General features: G+C 41.6%; 1 protein-coding gene across 4 annotated transcripts in view; it reads left to right on the top strand.

Moving 5' to 3' along the window:
* The first annotated feature begins 6,973 nt into the window (after window positions 1-6,973).
* TOPBP1 (DNA topoisomerase II binding protein 1) overlaps window positions 6,974-19,183 on the top strand; it is a 55,860-nt gene continuing 43,650 nt past the window's right edge. Inside the window, exons 1-8 of one of the 4 annotated variants that reach the window (XM_074195839.1) lie at window positions 6,974-6,992; window positions 7,803-7,892; window positions 9,935-10,069; window positions 10,403-10,546; window positions 11,220-11,401; window positions 11,925-12,121; window positions 13,952-14,131; window positions 14,909-15,078. In XM_074195839.1, the coding sequence (XP_074051940.1) occupies window positions 7,809-7,892; window positions 9,935-10,069; window positions 10,403-10,546; window positions 11,220-11,401; window positions 11,925-12,121; window positions 13,952-14,131; window positions 14,909-15,078 (1,092 nt within the window). In that variant the 5' untranslated portion in view covers window positions 6,974-6,992; window positions 7,803-7,808. Of the gene's footprint in view, window positions 6,993-7,394; window positions 7,571-7,647; window positions 7,893-9,934; window positions 10,070-10,402; window positions 10,547-11,219; window positions 11,402-11,924; window positions 12,122-13,951; window positions 14,132-14,908; window positions 15,079-19,183 lie in introns of those variants that run through there. The other 3 variants (XM_074195837.1, XM_074195835.1, XM_074195838.1) reach the window with 3 other exon arrangements.

Below are 19,183 nucleotides of genomic sequence, written 5' to 3'. Positions count from 1 at the left end.
TAAAGTTGCATTTGATTTCATTTATTTCATTGCTTTGGATAATTATTGTGTGTAAATCCTCCATTCAGCTACAAAGTCATTTCCCTAAAACAAAAATCCAACCATATCATTCCTCCAATGTGCAACACTCAAAACCCTTTTATTCAAACTACTTTTCTAGTCTTCTTATACCATAGTCCTTTCCACATGCTCAGATTAAATGACACTGGCTTCCTTGCTTTTCCTGAAAATTCCACCTCTTGGTTCTAGCCATTTTCTCTAGTGGTTCCTCCATGTCTAGAATGTTATACATCCTGGCTTCCTTCAAATCCTACCTAAAATTTCATCTTCAGGAAGCCTTTCCCAACCCTTCCATTTCAATTTTTTTTTTAGAATTCCTATTTTCCCTGTTTATAGTTTATTTATGTATAATTGTTGACTCCTTCATTGGATTGTGAACATATCGTTCTTTAGGTTTTTTTTTAATTGCATAGTCAGTACGCTGGTTTGCTCTATTTTGTTGTTGTTGTAAATATTTAGACAAATTTTCCTCTGATTACTCCTTTTGCTGCATCTCCATAGGTTTTCTATGATTGTTCTTTAATTCACTTATTTAAGATTTAGGTTATTTTTTAACCTGTGTTTCTATTGTCCCTTATTAAATAGGTTTTTATTCTATTATGATCTGAAAAGGATGTATTCAATATTTCTGTCTTTCTGCATGCAGCTATAAAAGTTTTATACCCTAATGGTCAGTCTTTTTTAAAGATATGGTATGTACCACTGAGGAATAAAAAAGTATATTCCTTTCTATTTCCATTTGCTTCTTTCCAGATATCGATCATCTAGCTCAGGGCTGTCCAACCTTACAAAAGTTTTTATTGAAATAGACAATATATTTGAATTACCATTTTAATGATAGCTCTATGGTAGCTCAGTTTCATTTATTGAACATTTAGTAAACCCGCAGGGGGCCACAAAAAGTTGCACTGCAGTTTGCATCTTGGATAGCCCAGATCTAGCTTATTAAAGATAAATCTCTTGACTACTATTTTTTTTTTTGATTAGATTTATCTGTTCTGAGAGGGGAAGATTGAAGTCCCCTTCTATAATAGTTTTGTTATCTATTTTCATCTATAATTCATTAAACTTTTCCTTGACACTTTTATCAAAATGAGGTTTCTATCTTATTTTTAAATTTTTATTTTTCCCCAGTTACATGTAAAGATAATTTTAACATTTAAAAAATTATTTCAAATTTTCTTCCCCCCTTCTTGAAGTAAAAAGAAACTTATAAGTTATTCAGTAGTGTAAATGTTATTACCAATGTTAGTCATGGTGTGAAAAAGACAGATCCAAAGGAAAACAATTCACAAAAAAAAAAATACAGAAAGTGAAAATCAGAGTCTGGTTCTTTCTCTGGAGATGAATGACATTTTTCATCTTGAGTTCTTTAGAACTGCCCTGGATCACTATTGCTGAGAGTTCACAGTTGACCATCCTACAATGCTGCTATTACTGTGTTCAATGTTCTTCTGGTTCTGCTCAATTCATTTTCTAAGACTTCTCCAGGGTTTTCTGAAATCCTTCTTCTCAAATAATTTTCATAAGAATATTTTCAGCATGGGGGGGGGCAGAGCCAAGATGGAGACAAGAGCAGATCCTGTCTTAGGCGCTCTCTCATAAATCTTTGAAACTAAGGACATAAACTAAATTTTTGAGAGACAGAACCCACAGAGGGACCCAGTGAGGCAGTTCTCCTCAAGGTAAACTGAAAAAGAGCAGAAAGGCTCTGCTCCCAGGGGTCGGAGGGCGGCCCACCAGAGGGAAAGAACTTCAGCCTCCAGGGTGCTGGGAGCCGGCTCACAGCAGAGGGGGACTTTCCTGAGCTCCACCCCAGGAGCACCGGGCACAAATTGGGGAACCAGCCGGGGTATGTCTACCAGAGCGAGCACGTGAAGCCCAGCCCTCAGGCCCAGTGAGCAGTAGCATGGTCACCATCCAGGAACAGAAGCAGGCAGAGCCAGTAAGCAGGAGCCCCCAGGGCATGAGTCCATTGAACCTAGGGAGGGGAGTGAAGAGAGAGAGAGACTGCAGAGCTCTGCCCCTGGGGCAGAGTCCTGGGGTTCTGAACACATTCAGATCCTGATCACAGTCTAGGCCCCCCCATAGAACAGCAGGGTTCCCCTCCACCTCAGCCCCGTGGCAGAGCGGGGCGCATATGGTCATTCACAGACCAGGAAGGAGGACAGAACCTCACATGCTGAGATCTTTGTGGGAGTGTCCCAAAAGCTCAGGAAGCACCCCAAAAACAGGCTTAGGCTGGGAAAATGAGCAAGCAAAGAAACAAGGAACACCATTGAGAAATATTTTGCCTGTGAGCCCAAGAAGGATCAATATACTCAGTCTGAAGATGAGGAAGCACAAGCTCCTGCATCTAAAGACTCCAAGAAAAAAAACATAAATTGGGCTCAGGCTATGACAGAGTTCAAAAAAGACTTGGAAAATCAAATGAGGGAGTTAGAAGAAAAACTGGGAAAAGAAAGGAGAGAGATGCAGGGAAAAACATGAAAATGAAGTCAGCAGCCTAGTCAAGGAACTCCAAAAAAAAAAAATGCTGAAGAAAATAGCATGCTAAAAAGCAGCTTAGGTCAAATGGATAAAACAGTTCAAAAAGTTATTGAGGAGAAGAGTGCCTTAAAAAGCAGAATTGGCCAGATGGAAAAAGAGAGAAGAAAACTCTCTGAGGAGAACAAATTCTTCAGACAAAGAACAGAACTCAGGGAGATTGATGAATTTACAAGAAATCAGGACTCATTACTTCAAAACCAAAAAAAATGAAAAATTAGTAGAAAATGTGAAACATCTCATTGAAAAAACAACTGATATGGAAAACAGATTTAGGAAAGATAATTTAAAAATCATTGGAATACCTGAAAGTCATGATCAGGAAAAAATCCTTGACATCATTTTCAAAGAATTATTACAGGAAAATTGCCCTGATATCCTAGAAGCAGAGGTCAAAATAGAAATGGAGAGAATCCACCGATCCCCCGGAGAAAGAGATCCCAAAAAACCAACCCCTAGGAATATTATAGCCAAGTTCCAGAACTCCAAAGTCAAAGATAAAATATTACAAGCAGCCAGAAGGACACAGTTCAAATATCGTGGAACTGCAGTCAGGATCACACAGGACTTAGCAGCAACTACATTAAAAGCTTGTAGGGCTTGGAATATAACATATTGGAAGGCAAAAGAGCTTAGAATGCAGGCGAGAATCAACTACCCAGCAAAACTGAATGTCCTCTTCCAGGGAAATAGATGGACTTTCAATGAACCAGGGGAATTTCAAATGTTCCTTTTGGAATGGCCAGAGCTGAACAGAAGGTTTGATCTTCAGATACAGGACTCAGGTGAAGCGTAGAGAGTGGAGGAGAGGGGGGAAATATGAGGGACTTAATGAGGATGAACTGCATGTATTCCTGCATAGAAAAATGACACTGATAATACTCATATGAACCTTCTCAGCTAATAGAGCAGGTAGAGGGAGCTTTTATAGTTGAAGCACAGGAGAAAACTGAATTTGAAGATAAAATATGGTGTAAAACTGGAGTCAATAGAAAAAAAGGGAAATGTAATGGGAGAAAGAAAAAGGTGAGGGGGGAATATACCAAGATATCTCATATAATAAGATTTTTTTTTATTACAATGAGCTATTGCAATGATATGGAAGGGGAGAGGCAAGGGGGAATGAGGGAATCTTCACTCTCATCAGAAGTGGCTAGGAGAGGAAACAGCATATATAGTCAATGGGGTATAGACATCTGGAGTAAGAAAGAGTGGGGGGAACAGGAGGAAGGGGGGATGTGAATGAAGGAGGAGAGGATGGACCATGGGGGAAGAGTGGTCAGATATAACATTTTCTTTTTTACTTCTTGCAAGGGGCTGGGATTGGAAGGCCTGTCCAGGACCACAGGGCCAGGTGGATTCTGGGCCTAAGGGGTGGTATGGGGGCTCAGGGCTTCTTGGCCCCAGGACCAGGGATCTGTCTGCTGCACCAGTCAATGACCCTACAGCAGAGTCAGAGTGAAAGGAGAGAGAAAATAGAGTACATGGTAGTGGAGAAATAAGAAAGGAGGGAGTTGCAATCAGCAATGGCAATGGTGGAAAAATATGAAAGTAACTTTTGTGATGGACTTATCATAAAGAATGAGATCCACCTGTGACAGAGTTGTTGGTGTTGGAACAAAGACTGAAGCACATTTTTTGTTATTATTATTTGGGGGAGGGTGCAGGGCAAATGGGGCTGGGTGGCCTGCCTGGGGCCACATAGCAGGGTGATCATTGGGTGTGTGGGGCCGGATTTGGACCCAGGTGCTCCTGGCTCAAGGGCCAATGCTCTGTCCACCATCCAGCCACCCCTACTATTATTACTATTTTATTTTATTTTGGGTCTTTTTTTTTCTTTTTTTGGTTTTTGCAGGACAGTGGGGTTGGAGTGGTTTCCATGTCACACGGCTAGGTGATTGTTGGGTGTACGGGGCCAGATATGGGCTCAGGTGCTCCTGGCTCCAGAGCTGGTGCTCTGTCCATTGCACCACTTGGCCATACCTACAATTATTACTATTATTTTTTTATGTTTTTTCTCTCCCCTTTATTGCTCAAGCAAGTCTATATTTTGGGGGAAGGGGGTATTCTGTTTACTCTTAAACAAGAATATTTTATTAATGTATAACAAAACATTATTTGTACAAAATGAGAATAAACATTAAATATTAAAAAACTAATATTTTCTCAAAGAAGTAAATTTTGACTTTATTAACTCCTTTATAATTGGTATTTAATATTTACATTCTTTTGTTTCTCCTGAATCTAATAGGTCAGACTTTCCATTTAGTTTTGATCCTTTTTGTTCATTAAATATCCTTTTTTTTTTTCCCCATTCAGGATTAACACACAGCTTTGCTGGGTAAGTTATTATTGGTTGTAAGCCAAGTTTGGTTTGCTCTTCAAAAAAAGATTGCTCCATGACCTTAAGTTTTTTAAAGTAGAAGCAAACAACTGTTATTTTGCTAAGGTTTTGGATCTCTTTTTTTTTCCCCAATTGGTTGAATTTTTCATGATTTTCTTGTATTACTCCTATTCCCCCCCCCCCCCAACTTCTCTTACTTGATTTGTAAGGGCCTTTTTAAGCTCTTCAAAATACCATTTTTGGACTTGTGACCATTTTGCTTTCTTGAGTTAAAAGCTGTTTTTTGTTTTGTTTTGTTTTAGATTTTTCAAGGCAATGGGGTTAAGTGGCTTGCCCAAGGCCACACGGCTAGGTAATTATTAAGTGTCTGAGGCTGGATTTGAACTCAGGTACTCCTGATTCCAAGGCCAGTGCTCTATCCACTGTGCCACCTAGCCACCCCTAAAAGCTGTTTTAACTTCACTAGCTTCTGAGTTTGAACCTGGATATTCCCTATCACCATAGTAAGTAGTTATTTGTGGTTGATTTCTTTCTCTTGCTTATTTTATATTTTTTAGCAATTTATTTGTTAAAGTTGGGCTCTAGTCTCATGATGTGGGAGATATCTCAGGCTTCAGGGTTTTTATGCTGTTTTCTAAAGATGGGCCTTTCCTAACACCCTCTGAAAGTTGTCTTAGGTGAACAACTGTTTTACCCAACTTTAAATTTCTGCCACTCAAAAGTTTGCTCTGAGGCATTTTATATTGTGGGAAATTTAGGAGAGGCATTTAATTTCCTGCCTTATCCATCATTTTCCCAGAATCCCCCTCCTCTTTTTTAAAGGTTTTTGCAAGGCAAAGGGGTTAAGTGGCTTACCCAAGGTCACACAGCTAGGTAATTATTAAGTGTTTGAGGCCAGATTTGAACTCATCCAAGGCTGGTGCTGTATCCACTGTGCCACCTAGCTGCCCTGATGCCACCTAACTGCCCCCGCCCCCCGGTTTTTAAAATTAATCGAACTCCTTTTATTGTTTTTTTTTTAGGTTTTTGCAAGGCAAATGGGGTTAAGTGGCTTGCCCAAGGCCACAGAGCTAGGGAATCAAGTGTCTGAGACTGGATCTGAACCCAGGCAGGCACTCCTGAGTCCAGGGCTGGTGCTCTATCCACTGTGTCACCCAGCCTCCCCCCCCCTTTTTTTTTAGGAAAGTCCTTTAATTCTTTTGGAATTCTTTCTTGGACTTGTCAAGCTGCATTTTCGTTTTAAAGCTTTGCTTTAAATGTTCCAGAGTCATTCTCCCTTGTGCTTTTTTTTTATCGTGTGCCTATCAACATAATGGTTTCTGATGTTTGGAATTTTTTTTATTTATTCTTCCAGCCTACTTCTCTAGACTTTATATTAGTGCTGAGCTCTGCACACTTGTGGGGAGGAGGTCTGGCCTGAGTTTCTGTCCTCTTACATCCTTCTGTGACAGCTCCATCTGGAGGAAATCTGCAAATTCCCAATGCCCCCTTGATCCAGAGGTTGATCTTTTCAGTGCATTCGTTATCTAAACTTTGCAAACTCCCAAGGATTGAGTTCTTATTGGCTAGTTTGGCTGGGATTTTCGGTAGAATTGTTCCCTCGGCCACTGTGGGCCTGCGGGGAAGCCGTACAGGTGCAGGGGGACTGGGACCCGTGCCCCCAGCTGTGGGCTCTTCCCTGCATGAGGTGCAGGGACTTGCCGAGCTCACACGGCTGGGTCATCACGAAGCAGCTGAGCCCAGGTGTGAAGTCGGGTCCCCCTGGCCCCAGGGTGGGCGCTTGTACGCACGGCAGCCCTTAGCTGCCCCTGGACAGCCAGGGATCCTCAGAAAGGAGGGACGTAAAGGAAGGCTCTGCAGGGAGGAGAGATTAAACAAGAGGAGGGTAAGGAAGAGGCTAAGGGGCGGGGGTGTGGATTCCAGGAGGCGGAGGCTGAAGGTAACTAGGCAGGGGGAGGAGGATAAAGGCTGACAAGCAGGAAGGCACTCTGGCGGGATGTGAAGGCCGGGAACTCGGCCCGCAGTGGGCCGTGGATGGCAGGTTCAGCCCCGATCTTCGTGCTTCCCGTCCGGGCCGGTCTCGCCCTCTTCCCAGGTGCCCCGTGCGCCGCCGGCAGCCCGGCCCGGCGTTCCCAGGGGTCGCGCCTCGAGGCCGGCACCGCGGCTTGGCTTTCCTCGGCTGACTGCGCGTGCCCCGGGCCCACGCTGCACGCCCGCGTCTGCGGCGGGTGAGCCGGGGCCAGGCCCGGGGCGGAGCCTCCGGCCAGAGGCCGCTCGCGGCCCGGCACACGGGGGCGGCGTCCCCCTCCGAGGGCCGCCGGGGCTCTCCCCGGGCCCCGGCAGCCCGGAAGCGCCCGCGCCACTTCCGGCCGCGGGGAAATGGCCAGAGGCGGGGAGCCGCCGCGGCCCCTCCGCTGCGTCACTTCCGCCAGGTGGCGGAAGGGGAAGCCCTCGCCTTGGCGCCAAACTGGGCGCTGGGGCTGGGAGGCCGCTGCGGCGCCCCTCCCCCCACGGCCGGCTCGCGCTCGGGGCCTCCTCCCGCCGCCTCGGTCGCCTCCCTTCCGACCTTCCTCCGGGGCCGCCGCCGCCGCCGCCTCAGCACGGCGGGGCGCCGGGGCGGTGAGTGAGGCCTCGGGCCGGCGCCGGCAGCGGCCGTTGTGCGGCCCCGGCCCGGGCCGCGGGGGGAGGGGCGGCCGCTGCCGTTAGCGCGGAGGCCGGGGTGGGGGCCGCAGGCAGGAGCCGGGGCCGAGGCCCCGCGGGGCCCCCTCCCGGGCGGGGCCCGGGCCCCGGAGGAGCCCCCTCCCCCTGGCAGCGGGAGGCGGACGCCGTGGTGACCCCGCTTTGTTTTTAGGTCAAAATGTCCGAGAACGACCGAGAGCCGTATTACGTGAAGTTTGTGAAGGCGCAGGGAAACTCGGAATTCTTTTTTACAGCTTTGGGGGTGAGTTCCTGCGGGGAAGTGGGGTCGGCCTGGCCGCGCAGCAGGGTTAAAGGTCGCAGGGGCCCCGGCTGGGGGAGCCTGGGAAAGAGCGCACGCCCCTTGTCTTTTTTATGTTATTACAATAATCTTTTGAAAATGAACGTAACACCCCCCCCCCCAGGAGATGAGAAACCTCAAGAGTAGTGAGAGAAAAAAATGTACCTCGCCCGCCATGGATTCCCTCTTTTTACTATATTATATCATGCTCAGCTCCTTCCTGTGCCCCCCTACATACGCTGCTCCTAACAGCTGTGATAAGTGGGGAAGTCCATAGAGGTATCAATATCTTCTTCCCCTGCAGGAATACAAACAGTTCAGTATCATTAAGTTCCTCCTAGTTAGGCCTTCCCATCCACCCCCTCTACATGGTTCACCCGAGTCCTGTACTTGGAGACCAAACTCTATGTTCATCTCTGGTCGTCTCGATAGGAAAGCTTGAAAGTCCCGTCTCATTGAAAGCCCATCTTTTCCCCAGAAAGAGGATGTGCAGTTTTACTGGGTACTGATTCTCGGCTGTAAACCAAGCTTTTCCTGCCTTCCATAATATCCCAAGCCCTCAATGAAGATGCTGCCAGATCCTGTGTCATCCTGACTACAGAGCCACAGTAGTTGAATTGTCTGTTTCTGGCAGCTTTTAGAATTTTCTCTTTGACTTGGGAGTTGGGGAATTTGGTGATAATATTCCTGAAGTTTTTCTTTTGGAATGTCTTTCAGAAGGTGACTGGTGAATTCCCTCAGCTTCTAGGATCTCAGGGAAATATTGATGCATTATTTCTTGAAAAATGAAGTCTAGGCTCCTTTCATCTCCTTTTCCAGCTGGCCAACTCTGCTTTTTAAGGCATTCTTCTCATTTACCTGTTGTTTTGCTTTTGCCGTTTGGCCTAAACTAGTTCTTAACACATGATTTTCTTCAGTATTTTTTTGTATTTCTTATACCAAGCTGCTGATTTGGTTTTCATGATTTATCTACATTGCTCTCATTTCTCCTCCCAATTTTACCTCCATCTCCCTTAATTGCTTTTCAAAGTGTTTTTTGAGTTCATGCATAGCCTGAGCCCACTTTCTATTTTTTTTCTTGGAGGCTTTGGATATAGAAGCTTCAAGTTTGTTGTCTTCTGAATCTTCCATGGGATCAAAGTAATTTTCTCTGGTTAGGTTCTTCATTTTCTTTTGTTTGCTCATTTCCTCAGACTAATTTTTCACTTCCAAGGCTTTGGAGGGGTCACTCCACTGGGACCTTTATTCCTTCAAGGTCTTATGCTCTCTCTCCTGTGCTTTGATATGTGGATGACCACAGGTGCTCCCCTGTGCCCTGGAGCTGTGAGGAGGGTTCCTGCTGAGCTATCTTAGTATGGAAGCCCAAACTGCAACCTGGATCTGAGTGTGGGCAAACAGCAGAGTCCTGTCCCAGGGAGAGCAGAGAGATTTCTGCAATCTCCTGCTACCCCCTTACCATCTGTGGGCTCCAGGCTGGCTTCCCTGATTCCCTGCAGGGCTGTTCTGAGGCTGGGGCTCCTGTACTCCGGTGCAGCAGAGGTCTCTCACTGCTCCTTCAAGCTGTTCCTGGTGATCCTTGGGCTGTTTGCTGCAGCTGTGGCTTTTTTTCCAACCCCTGGTCCAGTGAAACACACCTTTGCCACAAAACTTCTAAGTTGTCTTGGACTGGGAAATTGTATCACTCAGTCTTTCTATGGGTTTTGCCCCTCTAAATTTTGTCTAGAGTCATAATTTGACTGACTTCTGGAGTTTTGGAGGGAACTAGTTTCAGGGAAATCTTGTCTTCACGCCACTAACTTGGCTCCACCCCTATTCCCCTTTTCTAATGAAATATGATCTAACCTAATAATGTCTTGTACTCTCGTCTCTGGAGCAGAGTTTCTGGGTCATTGGTAAAACGTTTCATTAAGTACAATGCAACTTTTGCTTATTTTTCTCTTTGGTATCTAATTATTTAGCTTAAGGAAGTCTAATCAAAATTTACTTTTATTTCACTTTTCCTACAGTCTATGAAAGAATTCCAGTCAGAAGACTATCTTCAAACTATTACAGAAGAAGAGGCTTTGAATATTAAAAAAAGTGACAGATCACTTTATATCTGCGACCCATTTAGTGGCGTTGTTTTTGATCATCTCAAAAAGGTTTGTTGCCCTTCTGAATTTCCCTGAGGACTTTCTGTTTTTAGTTCCAATATCTATTATTTCTTAAGTTAATTAAAGTTAGCTATGATGCAAAGGGTAAAATAGAGGAGGACAACGGGATGATGAATTTGCTAGCTGCAGTAACTCACATCATTTATACTAAGTAAAACAGTGCTATGATAGGTCTTAGTGGATGGAGTACCCACAGGACTGGAAAAAACTGTTTGAAGAATAGGTATTGATACTGGTAAATAATGTAGTTTACAGTAAGGGAAGGGAAATTATCTTTTTTTCTATTTAAATAACAAAAACCTTGTGTTTTCTTCTCTGTAGCTCAGCTGTAGAATTGTTGGCCCACAAGTAGTTGTATTTTGTATGCAGAACCAACGATGTGTACCAAGAGCAGAGTATCCAGTTTATAATATGGTTATGGCAGATGTAACCATTTCTTGCACAAGCCTTGACAAAGAAACAAGGGTAAAGATCTTTAATATAATAACATCAGTATGTACTTTTTATATGAATATTTTTGTTACTCTGAAATGTTTTTAATTTTATTTCACATGCCACAGAGTAAAAGGCAGTGAGCTAGCAAAATAAGAGGCAAAAAGGGGATCTTCAAATTGAGTTGTAACCAGCACAAGTTATCCTAACAGTGATGTTTTATAATAATATTGCTGATGCAATATTACTAAACCTCTGCAGGTTAAATGTCACGTAAACAATTTATAACTTCATTTGGTCCAATCACAGGATTGTAGTTTCATATTCTATAACTTCTGCCCCTTTTACCCACTTCATCTCCCTTCAGATCACAGATACTTCTTAACTCAACCGCAGTGGTAAAGTGACTATGAGCCCTCATTCCAAAGCAGGGTTTCTTCATTATATTGTTCTAAGTACTCTCTATGAAATTGGTTAGAGTTAGGGTTTTAAATGAAAAAGCTTTTTTCATGAATTATGCTTTTAATGTCTGTCATTTCAATAAATCCATTAACCATTTGAAGAATTACATTTTTCTTTGTAAATTGTTCATCTTAACATAGCCTTGATGATTGAATATGAATTTGTTGGTGATATAGTGAGTGCTTTAGAACATTGATGACAATGATTATTGATTAATATATTAACTATCTCTTTGGCACTGCAGAAAGAAGTTCATAAATATGTACAAATGATGGGTGGACGAGTTTGCAGAGACTTGAGTATTTCAGTAACTCACCTCATTGCTGGAGAAGTTGGCAGCAAAAAATATTTAGTGGCTGCAAATCTAGGGAAACCTATTATGCTTCCTTCTTGGGTAAAAGAACTGTGGAAGAAGTCACAAGAGAAGTAAGTTTTTTATTGGCTTTAAGAAATGATTCATGAGGTCATTTAAATCTAATCCTCAAGGTCCCCTGAAGAAAGTTTTGTGAGTATCTGCTTTCCTTAGTCCTCAGTGACCTAAACAGTTGCAAAACAGTCATCCAATATAAAATGCTTGGAGGCGATTTCAAGCTCTTGGAGGCAATTTCAAGCTTTTAGAGTGAAACCTATGACTTAAAACTCTGGATAAAAACTTTGGGGGCAAGATTTGAAATTTTTGGATAGTTGTATTCAAGAGACAGATTGTAAGGCAAAATGATTTTTTTCTTTTTCCTAAGAAAATTCGTATTTAGATTTTTTGAGTGTTTTTCAGTCTACTCTTATAATTTGGAATATGTTGCATTAAACCAAAAATATTAGAAACGAAAATTATATTGGATAAAATATAAGCTGTTTCTACAAGTAGAATTTTTCATAATTTATATTTTGAGGAGTTTTGTCTAATTTTTATTACACAGCAAATGCTTTCCTTCTGCTTTTTTTTTCACAGATGTATGACACAACTAACAGATGTAAAAATGGAAGATTTCAAATGCCCTTTATTTTTTGGCTGTACTATCTGTGTGACTGGTTTATGTAGCTTGGATAGAAGAGCAGTTCAGCGACTCACTCTTGAGAATGGAGGTCGATATATGGGACAACTGAAAATGAACGAATGCACACACCTCATTGTTCATGAACCAAAAGGTAAAGATATTTCCTGAAAAGTAAACCCCATGATTGTTGCTGTTGATTTTTTTTTCTTTAGGTTTTTGCAAGGCAAATGGGGTTAAATGGCTTGCCCAAGGCCACACAGCTAGGCAATTATTAAGCATCTGAGACCGGATTTGAACCCAGGTACTCCTGACTCCAGGGCCAGTGCTTTATCCACTGTGCCACCTAGCCACCCCTTGCTGTTGATTTCTGTTGAGGGTAGCTAGATAGTGAGCTGGACAAAATGCTGGGCCTAACTAAAGTCAGGAAGAACCGAGTTCAGAAGCAGCCTCAGACCCTCACCCTGTTTGCTTCAGTTTCCTTATCTGTAAAATGAGTTGGAGAAGGAAATGATAAACCATTCCAATATCTTTGCCAAGAAAACCCTAAAAGCAGTTACAAAGAACCAGGCACAACTGAAAAAAGGACTGGACAACAAATGATGTCCCTTAATGGTTGCTTTTTTGTTTGTTTCCTTCTTAAAATGCCATATGGGGAAAATGGTTTGCTTGGAAGTTTTCTTTTTTAATACATGACCATGTCACCAGTTGTATTAAAAACAGTCAGGTAACATTTTCAGTCCTTTAACAAATCATCTGGTTCTCTGTGTTACCTAGAGAAAGTTGTCTGGTTTTTTAAAAAACTAAATTGGCAAGTTTTCTGTTATTCTAGGACATTGGTTACTTTACTAAATTGGACAATTAATCCTTCTTCTGCTTTAAAAGTCAGTCCACTCACTGAATTAGCTGATATTATTGGATGGGCTACTTGTATACATGGGTACTTCCCAAGAATGATGATCCAGGTACAAGAGCAAGTGGAGGATATGCTATTGATAACAGAGAATCTGAAAAAAATGTGGTGAGATAGCTTTTGCTCTCTAGTATTTTTGCTAAAAGAGAAATAGGTTCTTAGACTCATAACAGTTGATAAAACGTTTTCCCCACCATGGCACTCCTACCAGGTAGATAAGTGTAAATATTCTTAGTCTTGTTTTAGAGAGGAGGAAACTGAGATTCAGAAAAGTTAAAAGATTTGCCTGGGAGTAGCACCTAGAGGGTCATAGATCATGAATCCATACCACCTCATGTTTTACCGACTCCTAATCCAACAATAATCTTTCTTTCCCTGCACCGCTTCTGCCTAAGTTAAAGACCTGCATGTAGATTTCCAGTAAATGTCTTTGTGAGCTTCAGTATCTACTGTACAGATGGACTGTGCTTTTTATTAACTTTGTTTGCATTTACTAATCTGCCTTGGTGAAAGAGGTGTATTCATTCAGGACGAATGTAAAACTAAGTCTATAAAGATTGTAATTAAATGATTATTCAGTTTGCTAATGATATTGGACATTGAAGACCTGGTTTTCCATAATATCAGACATGGAATTCTAATTTGATCACTTTGTTCTTCCATTTAATTCCATTTTCTCTGCATCCATGGTATCAAGTGTAGCAGATTAAAATACCTGGAGAAAAGAACAGATCTGTGTAGAATTGATACTAATTGGAATCAGCTTGATATTAGGATAGTTTTAATACTGGATTTTGTTACTTTTTCACTTTGATGTACATATACTTTCCTCATGTATATAAATATATTACCTTTGATATTTAATATTTATATGTAACATATATTTGTAATACATAATGTTACAGTTACTTATCAGTGTAACAAGTGATTATCTCTATGTCGTGGTATTTTCTATCATTATTATTATTATTATTATAGTTTTAATTCAGGTTTTTATCCCTGTGCTTGAGAACTTAAAGGGAATTTTATAAAAGTAATCGCAGTTATTTTTTTTTTTACTGCATGTGGCAGGTCAGAAATATGAATGTGCGAAGAGATGGAATGTGCACTGTGTGACAGTCGAGTGGTTTTTTCACAGTATTGAAAAAGGCTTCTGTCAAGATGAAACCAAGTACAAATCAGAACCCAAATCAGAAGCGAAAAGTGTACCAGGTACTTCTACTCCTACTGGCCAGAACTGTGAACCTAGTGGTAAGTTCCTAACCATAACTTCATGAAGTAATTCTTCTCCTTGTATTAGTTTACTTGAATGGAAGAATTTGTTTTATTAATATTTATTGATGTTTCTTATTGTAAAATTAGATATCTTCTCCTTTCTTTCATTTTTAATTGGATAATAGAAAAATGGCTTATCAGAATTACTCAGGGTTTAGTTCTTTATGGTGTATGACAGCTATGTTTGTTATACAGCTATTGATCCATAGAAAGGCTAAGGAAATCAGCTTGAGCAGCCAAGACAGTCCAATCATTGAATTAGCAGCTTGAGCAACTGAATGAATTCTTTAAAAACTCATGAAATTACGTTATTTTAATTTTCTGTATTATTTGATATTATAGTTTCTGTTATTTTCATTTTTGTTGGTGTTAATATTTAAAAGTTATCTTTGATAGAGTACCATATGTCAAAAGTTGAAATTTTTTAAATTTCAAAATTTCTAAGCCCTTAAACATAGCACTTGAAAATTTACTTGTGGGATGGGGTGGGGGGGGGGGAGAAGATAATTCTATTAAGGGCTTGAGAGAATTCTAAATAATGTCTTTAAATGAAATTAGCTTTCTGTAGTATAACACATTTAGTTTATTTCTTTTCATATTTTGTCTTCTAGCTAAAATGCTGAATCTTATTGAAAAGTAAAAATCCTTTTCGATTGCAAAATCAAGTTCAGTGGGGGAAAACATAATCAGTGAGGACCTGATTTATTTATCTTCATTTATGAATGCTTGTCTTCATTACATTTTGATGTGTAGGTCGTACTCTTTCAGATGTCAGTCACATATCTAACATCAATTCAAGTTGCATTAATGAGTCTACACATAACTCAGTTATGAACAACAAATTGGGGTCTCTACTTGAAAATCTACAAAATCTGGATATCAGCGCATTTCAAGCACCTGAAGATTTACTAGATGGCTGTCGGGTATGTCTGCAAATAAGTTAGCTCTTGTGATATTTAATGCATTTTAAAATTCTTTTATTTGCGGTCATTGTGTCAACCAACTAGTAAGTATTGATTAATTGCTTAATGTGCCCCCACTGCCATAAGTGACAGGAATACAAAAGAAGACCAAAGAACAGGCCATGTGCCTAAGGAGCTCACAGTCTTATGGGGAGACTACATACAAGATAAAAGATGTATGTGTATGTAAATGGAAGGTGATTTCAGGGGCAGAGTATTAGCTGAGGTTAAGATTGGGACAGGAAAAAGGTCTCTTGGAGAGCTTGGGATTTGAAATAAATGTTGAAACTGGGAGATGGCAGTATCCTATGTGAAAAAACAGCAAAAAAATTCGGTGATGCTTGATCTATCCTAGAATTCAAAGTGGAGAATGAAATATAAGAAAACTAAACAAATGAGAACAGGATAGATTGTTGTAAAAGAGTTTAAAAGTCAGAGGATTTGATATTTGATCCTGGAGTAATTCCTAGGCAAGTTTAAATGACGGTTATGTTCTAGACATGTTGAGTTTAAGTTTAGACACATAGAGTTTTAAGTTTTCTATGAAGCATTTAAATCAAGATGCCTAATCAGCAGTTGGTGATTCTAGCCTGGAGTTCAGGAGAGAAGTTAGGGCTGATAAATTGATCTGAAAAAGATTATAATTGAGAGAACTAATTGACATCACCACATGAAAAAGTCTAGAGCAGGGGCTGTCCAATCTTTTAGTTCATCCAGGCTGCATGGCCCAACAAAAATTTATCAGGGATATATATACACACATACATATACACACACACACACACACACACACACACACGTGTGTGTGTGTGTGTGTTTTAATATGTATGGCTGTAATCATAAATATTAAATCCTATATGCAGCCCTTGACATAAACATTAAATTCTATTTATGACCTTGACAAATTTTTGTTCAACATTGTGACCTATAAGAGCTAAAAGGCTGGGCACAGGAAACTTAGAGAAGAATGGTTTGGGCATAACATAGATGGAGAGGCAATGAAAGAGGTGGAAAAAACAGACAGGTGGGAGGAAGATTAGGAGAGAGAGCAGAATAATGAAAATCTGCAGAAGAGAAAATATCCAGGAGAAAAGGGTAGTCAGCAGTGACAAAGGATACAGAGAGGATAAGGATTAAGACTATTTGATCTAAGCAAAAGGTCATTGTTACCTTTTTAGAGAGTAGTTTCTCTTGAATGATGTTCACAATCCAGATTCACAGAAGAATAGAAGGAGGTGGGGGAAATGAGGTGAGGAAGTAAAAGAGGGGAACTTTTTAGGTGAATGATGTCATAGTTTTCATTGAAAGAAAGATCCTCAGCTGAGAGTATGATAGGGGAGGAGAGTGCTTAAGTGTAATGTGAGAAGGATGAAAAGGTTAGGATGGCTGCTGTGGTCCTTGAAGTAGTGAAGGTCAAAATCAGGAACCTTTTCTCAATACTGTTCTCCTTGACCTCACTGTTGATTACCTTCCCCTTGATACTGGTTCTCTTCCCCCCCCCCCCCCCCCCCCCCCCCCCCCCCCCCCCCCCGCTTTTAGAACATCACTCTCCTGGCTTTCCTATGTGTCTTCTTTGCTAGATCTTCTTCCAGATCAGTCCCTCTAACTGAAGGTGTGTCTCAAGATTCTGTCCTGGGGTCTCTTCTCTTCTCCCTCTATCCTACACTTGGGGATCTCAACAGTTGTTACCATCTTTATGCTGACAATCCTGAAATCAGCCTATTATGCCCTAACTTCTCTGCTGACCACCTCCTGGCAACAGGTTTTCAGATATCTAAAAGTGAATGTGCAAGAATTATTGTGCTCAGCATGTCCAAAATTGAATTTGGTCTCTTTGCCGCTGTATCCCCTTGTGTCTACCTTCTGCCTTCCCTGTTACTGTAGAGTATTGGTCCCTCAGATTAATGGGGTGCAAGACACCCACACCCACCCCTTTACTTCTATCAACAGTGTCAAAGACTCCAGAGAAGTCAAGGAGAACAGTATTGAGAAAAGGTTCCTGATTTTGACCTTGACTATCTCAAGGACCACAGCAACGATCTTAGACCTTTTCATCCTACTTATACCACATCTGGCACCCTTCTCCCCTATCATACTGAGGCTCTTTCTTTCAATAAAAACTATGAGATCATCCTTCCTTCCCTTCCCTTGGCAATGCCACCTTAGTAGCTCAGTCTCTGCCCCTTCTGGACCATCCCACATTCAGCTACTAAAGTGCAGTTCCAGTCACGTTTTCCCCTTCTCCATAAACCCTCCAGCTGGTGTTGACAGCCTATTTCTCACCTTGCAGCCTTTTTTCCCTCTCTGAGCTCAAAACCCTTCCTTTCCTTGTCCCCTCACAGGGCTCCTCTCCTCCCCTCTTCTACCCACTGACTTCTTGACTTCTTTGAAGCTCCATTATAGAGGAAACTTTTCCCAGCTTCTCTTAATTTGAGGACCTTTCTCTCAACATTTCCTATTTATCCTCTAGAGAACTTGTTCTGATGTATCTTTCGTCTTGTGGCCTGCCCTATAAGACTGAAATCCCTTCAAGGGTCAGGCCTGTCTTTTGCCTCTCTCTAATGCTCTAGTGCTTAGCATAATGTTGACTGGCTGTTTATTAAACATCTTGGTGGTCTTTAGACAGCTCACACTGAGCATGTTCAAAATGAAACTTTTCCCCAATTGCCCTGCTTCTTCTAACTTCCTTTTAACTACTATCAGGAGTAGCATCATTGTTCCAGGCTTTGCAACCTCAGTGTCGTCCTAGAGTCCTCACTCTGTCGTTCCCCCGTGTCCAATCTTGTTTGTAATATCTCTTGTATACTTTGACCCTGAGTATTACCCTTATCCAAGTCAAGTTGATGTCACCTCCTAACTCAACTACTGGCTGAGCTTCCCATCTTGTCTCTCTGCCTTCTTTCGTCTGTCCTCTTTTCTGCTATCAAATGATCTTGTTAGAGTCCAGGTCAAACCATGTGTCCCCTTACCCCCACCTCCACCCACTCACTGATTTAGTAAATTTCAGTGGGCTCTCTTGCATCTAGTTTCTGATGCTTATGAAGCCCTTCATAACCTGAACCCTTCCTATCTTTCTGGTCTTCTCCTTTCTCTCCACTTATCCTGATCCATATCTGGCCACTGGATCCAGATGACTCTGGAGGAGAAAGTGAGGCTGGTGACTTAGTGCAGCCTCCTCCCCCCACCCCCTGCATTCAAATCTAATTCATATGCTTGTCATGGCATCACTTCCCCTGATTTTCTTTGAAAATGACAGACAAACATTATTGCCTTTCTACTTTGTGATCCAGTGATACCAACCACTTGGCTCTTCCTTTTTGTTTGTACATAGTTGTTGTATGGAGACTTCCGCATTAGAATGTGAGCTTCTTAGGGGCGACTAGGTGACACAGTGAATAGAGCACCGACCCTGGAGTCTGCAGTATCTGGATTCAAATCCAGCCTCAGACACTTAATAATTACCCAGTTATGTGGCCTTGGGCAAGCCACTTAACCCCAGTTGCCTTGCCAAAAAAAAAAACAAAAAAAGAATGTGAGCTTCTTGAGAGCAACAACTCCCCTCAAGTGTATAATAAAGAGCCTGACAAAAAGTTGGAATTTAATAAATATTACATGATTTAATTTCACTTATAATGAACTTAAAATGCCAAATTAGAGTTTGTTTTGTTCTAGAGGGATTAGGGAACCTTTAGTGCTTTTTAAGGAGTAGAGTGAAAAAAGACCTATGCTATAAGAATATCAATTTGGCACCTGTGAGGATAATTGGTTTGCAGAGGAACAGGCCCAGAGGAAAGGAAACCAATTAGATGGTGAGAGTAGTCAAAGCCATCTGTGATAAAGACCTGGGCTAGGATTGTGGCCATATCAGTAAAGATAGAACAAATAAATGAAATGTTGTGATGACAGAATTGACCTGATCTGGTAACTGGTGCATATGGAGATGGGGGAGAAGAAAGAGATGACTCCAAGGGTTCAAATCTAGATGTGTGGAAGGTTGCTGGGAACCTCAATAGTTAAAGGGAGTAAGAGAGATAGAAGTCAGGAGCAGAGAATGAATTCCATTGTG

This window comes from Macrotis lagotis, chromosome 7 (assembly GCF_037893015.1).
Source record: "Macrotis lagotis isolate mMagLag1 chromosome 7, bilby.v1.9.chrom.fasta, whole genome shotgun sequence".
Classification (NCBI taxonomy): Eukaryota; Metazoa; Chordata; class Mammalia; order Peramelemorphia; family Peramelidae; genus Macrotis; species Macrotis lagotis.
Note: the sequence above shows the minus strand (reverse complement) of the source record. Positions and strands in the feature narration are given on the sequence as shown.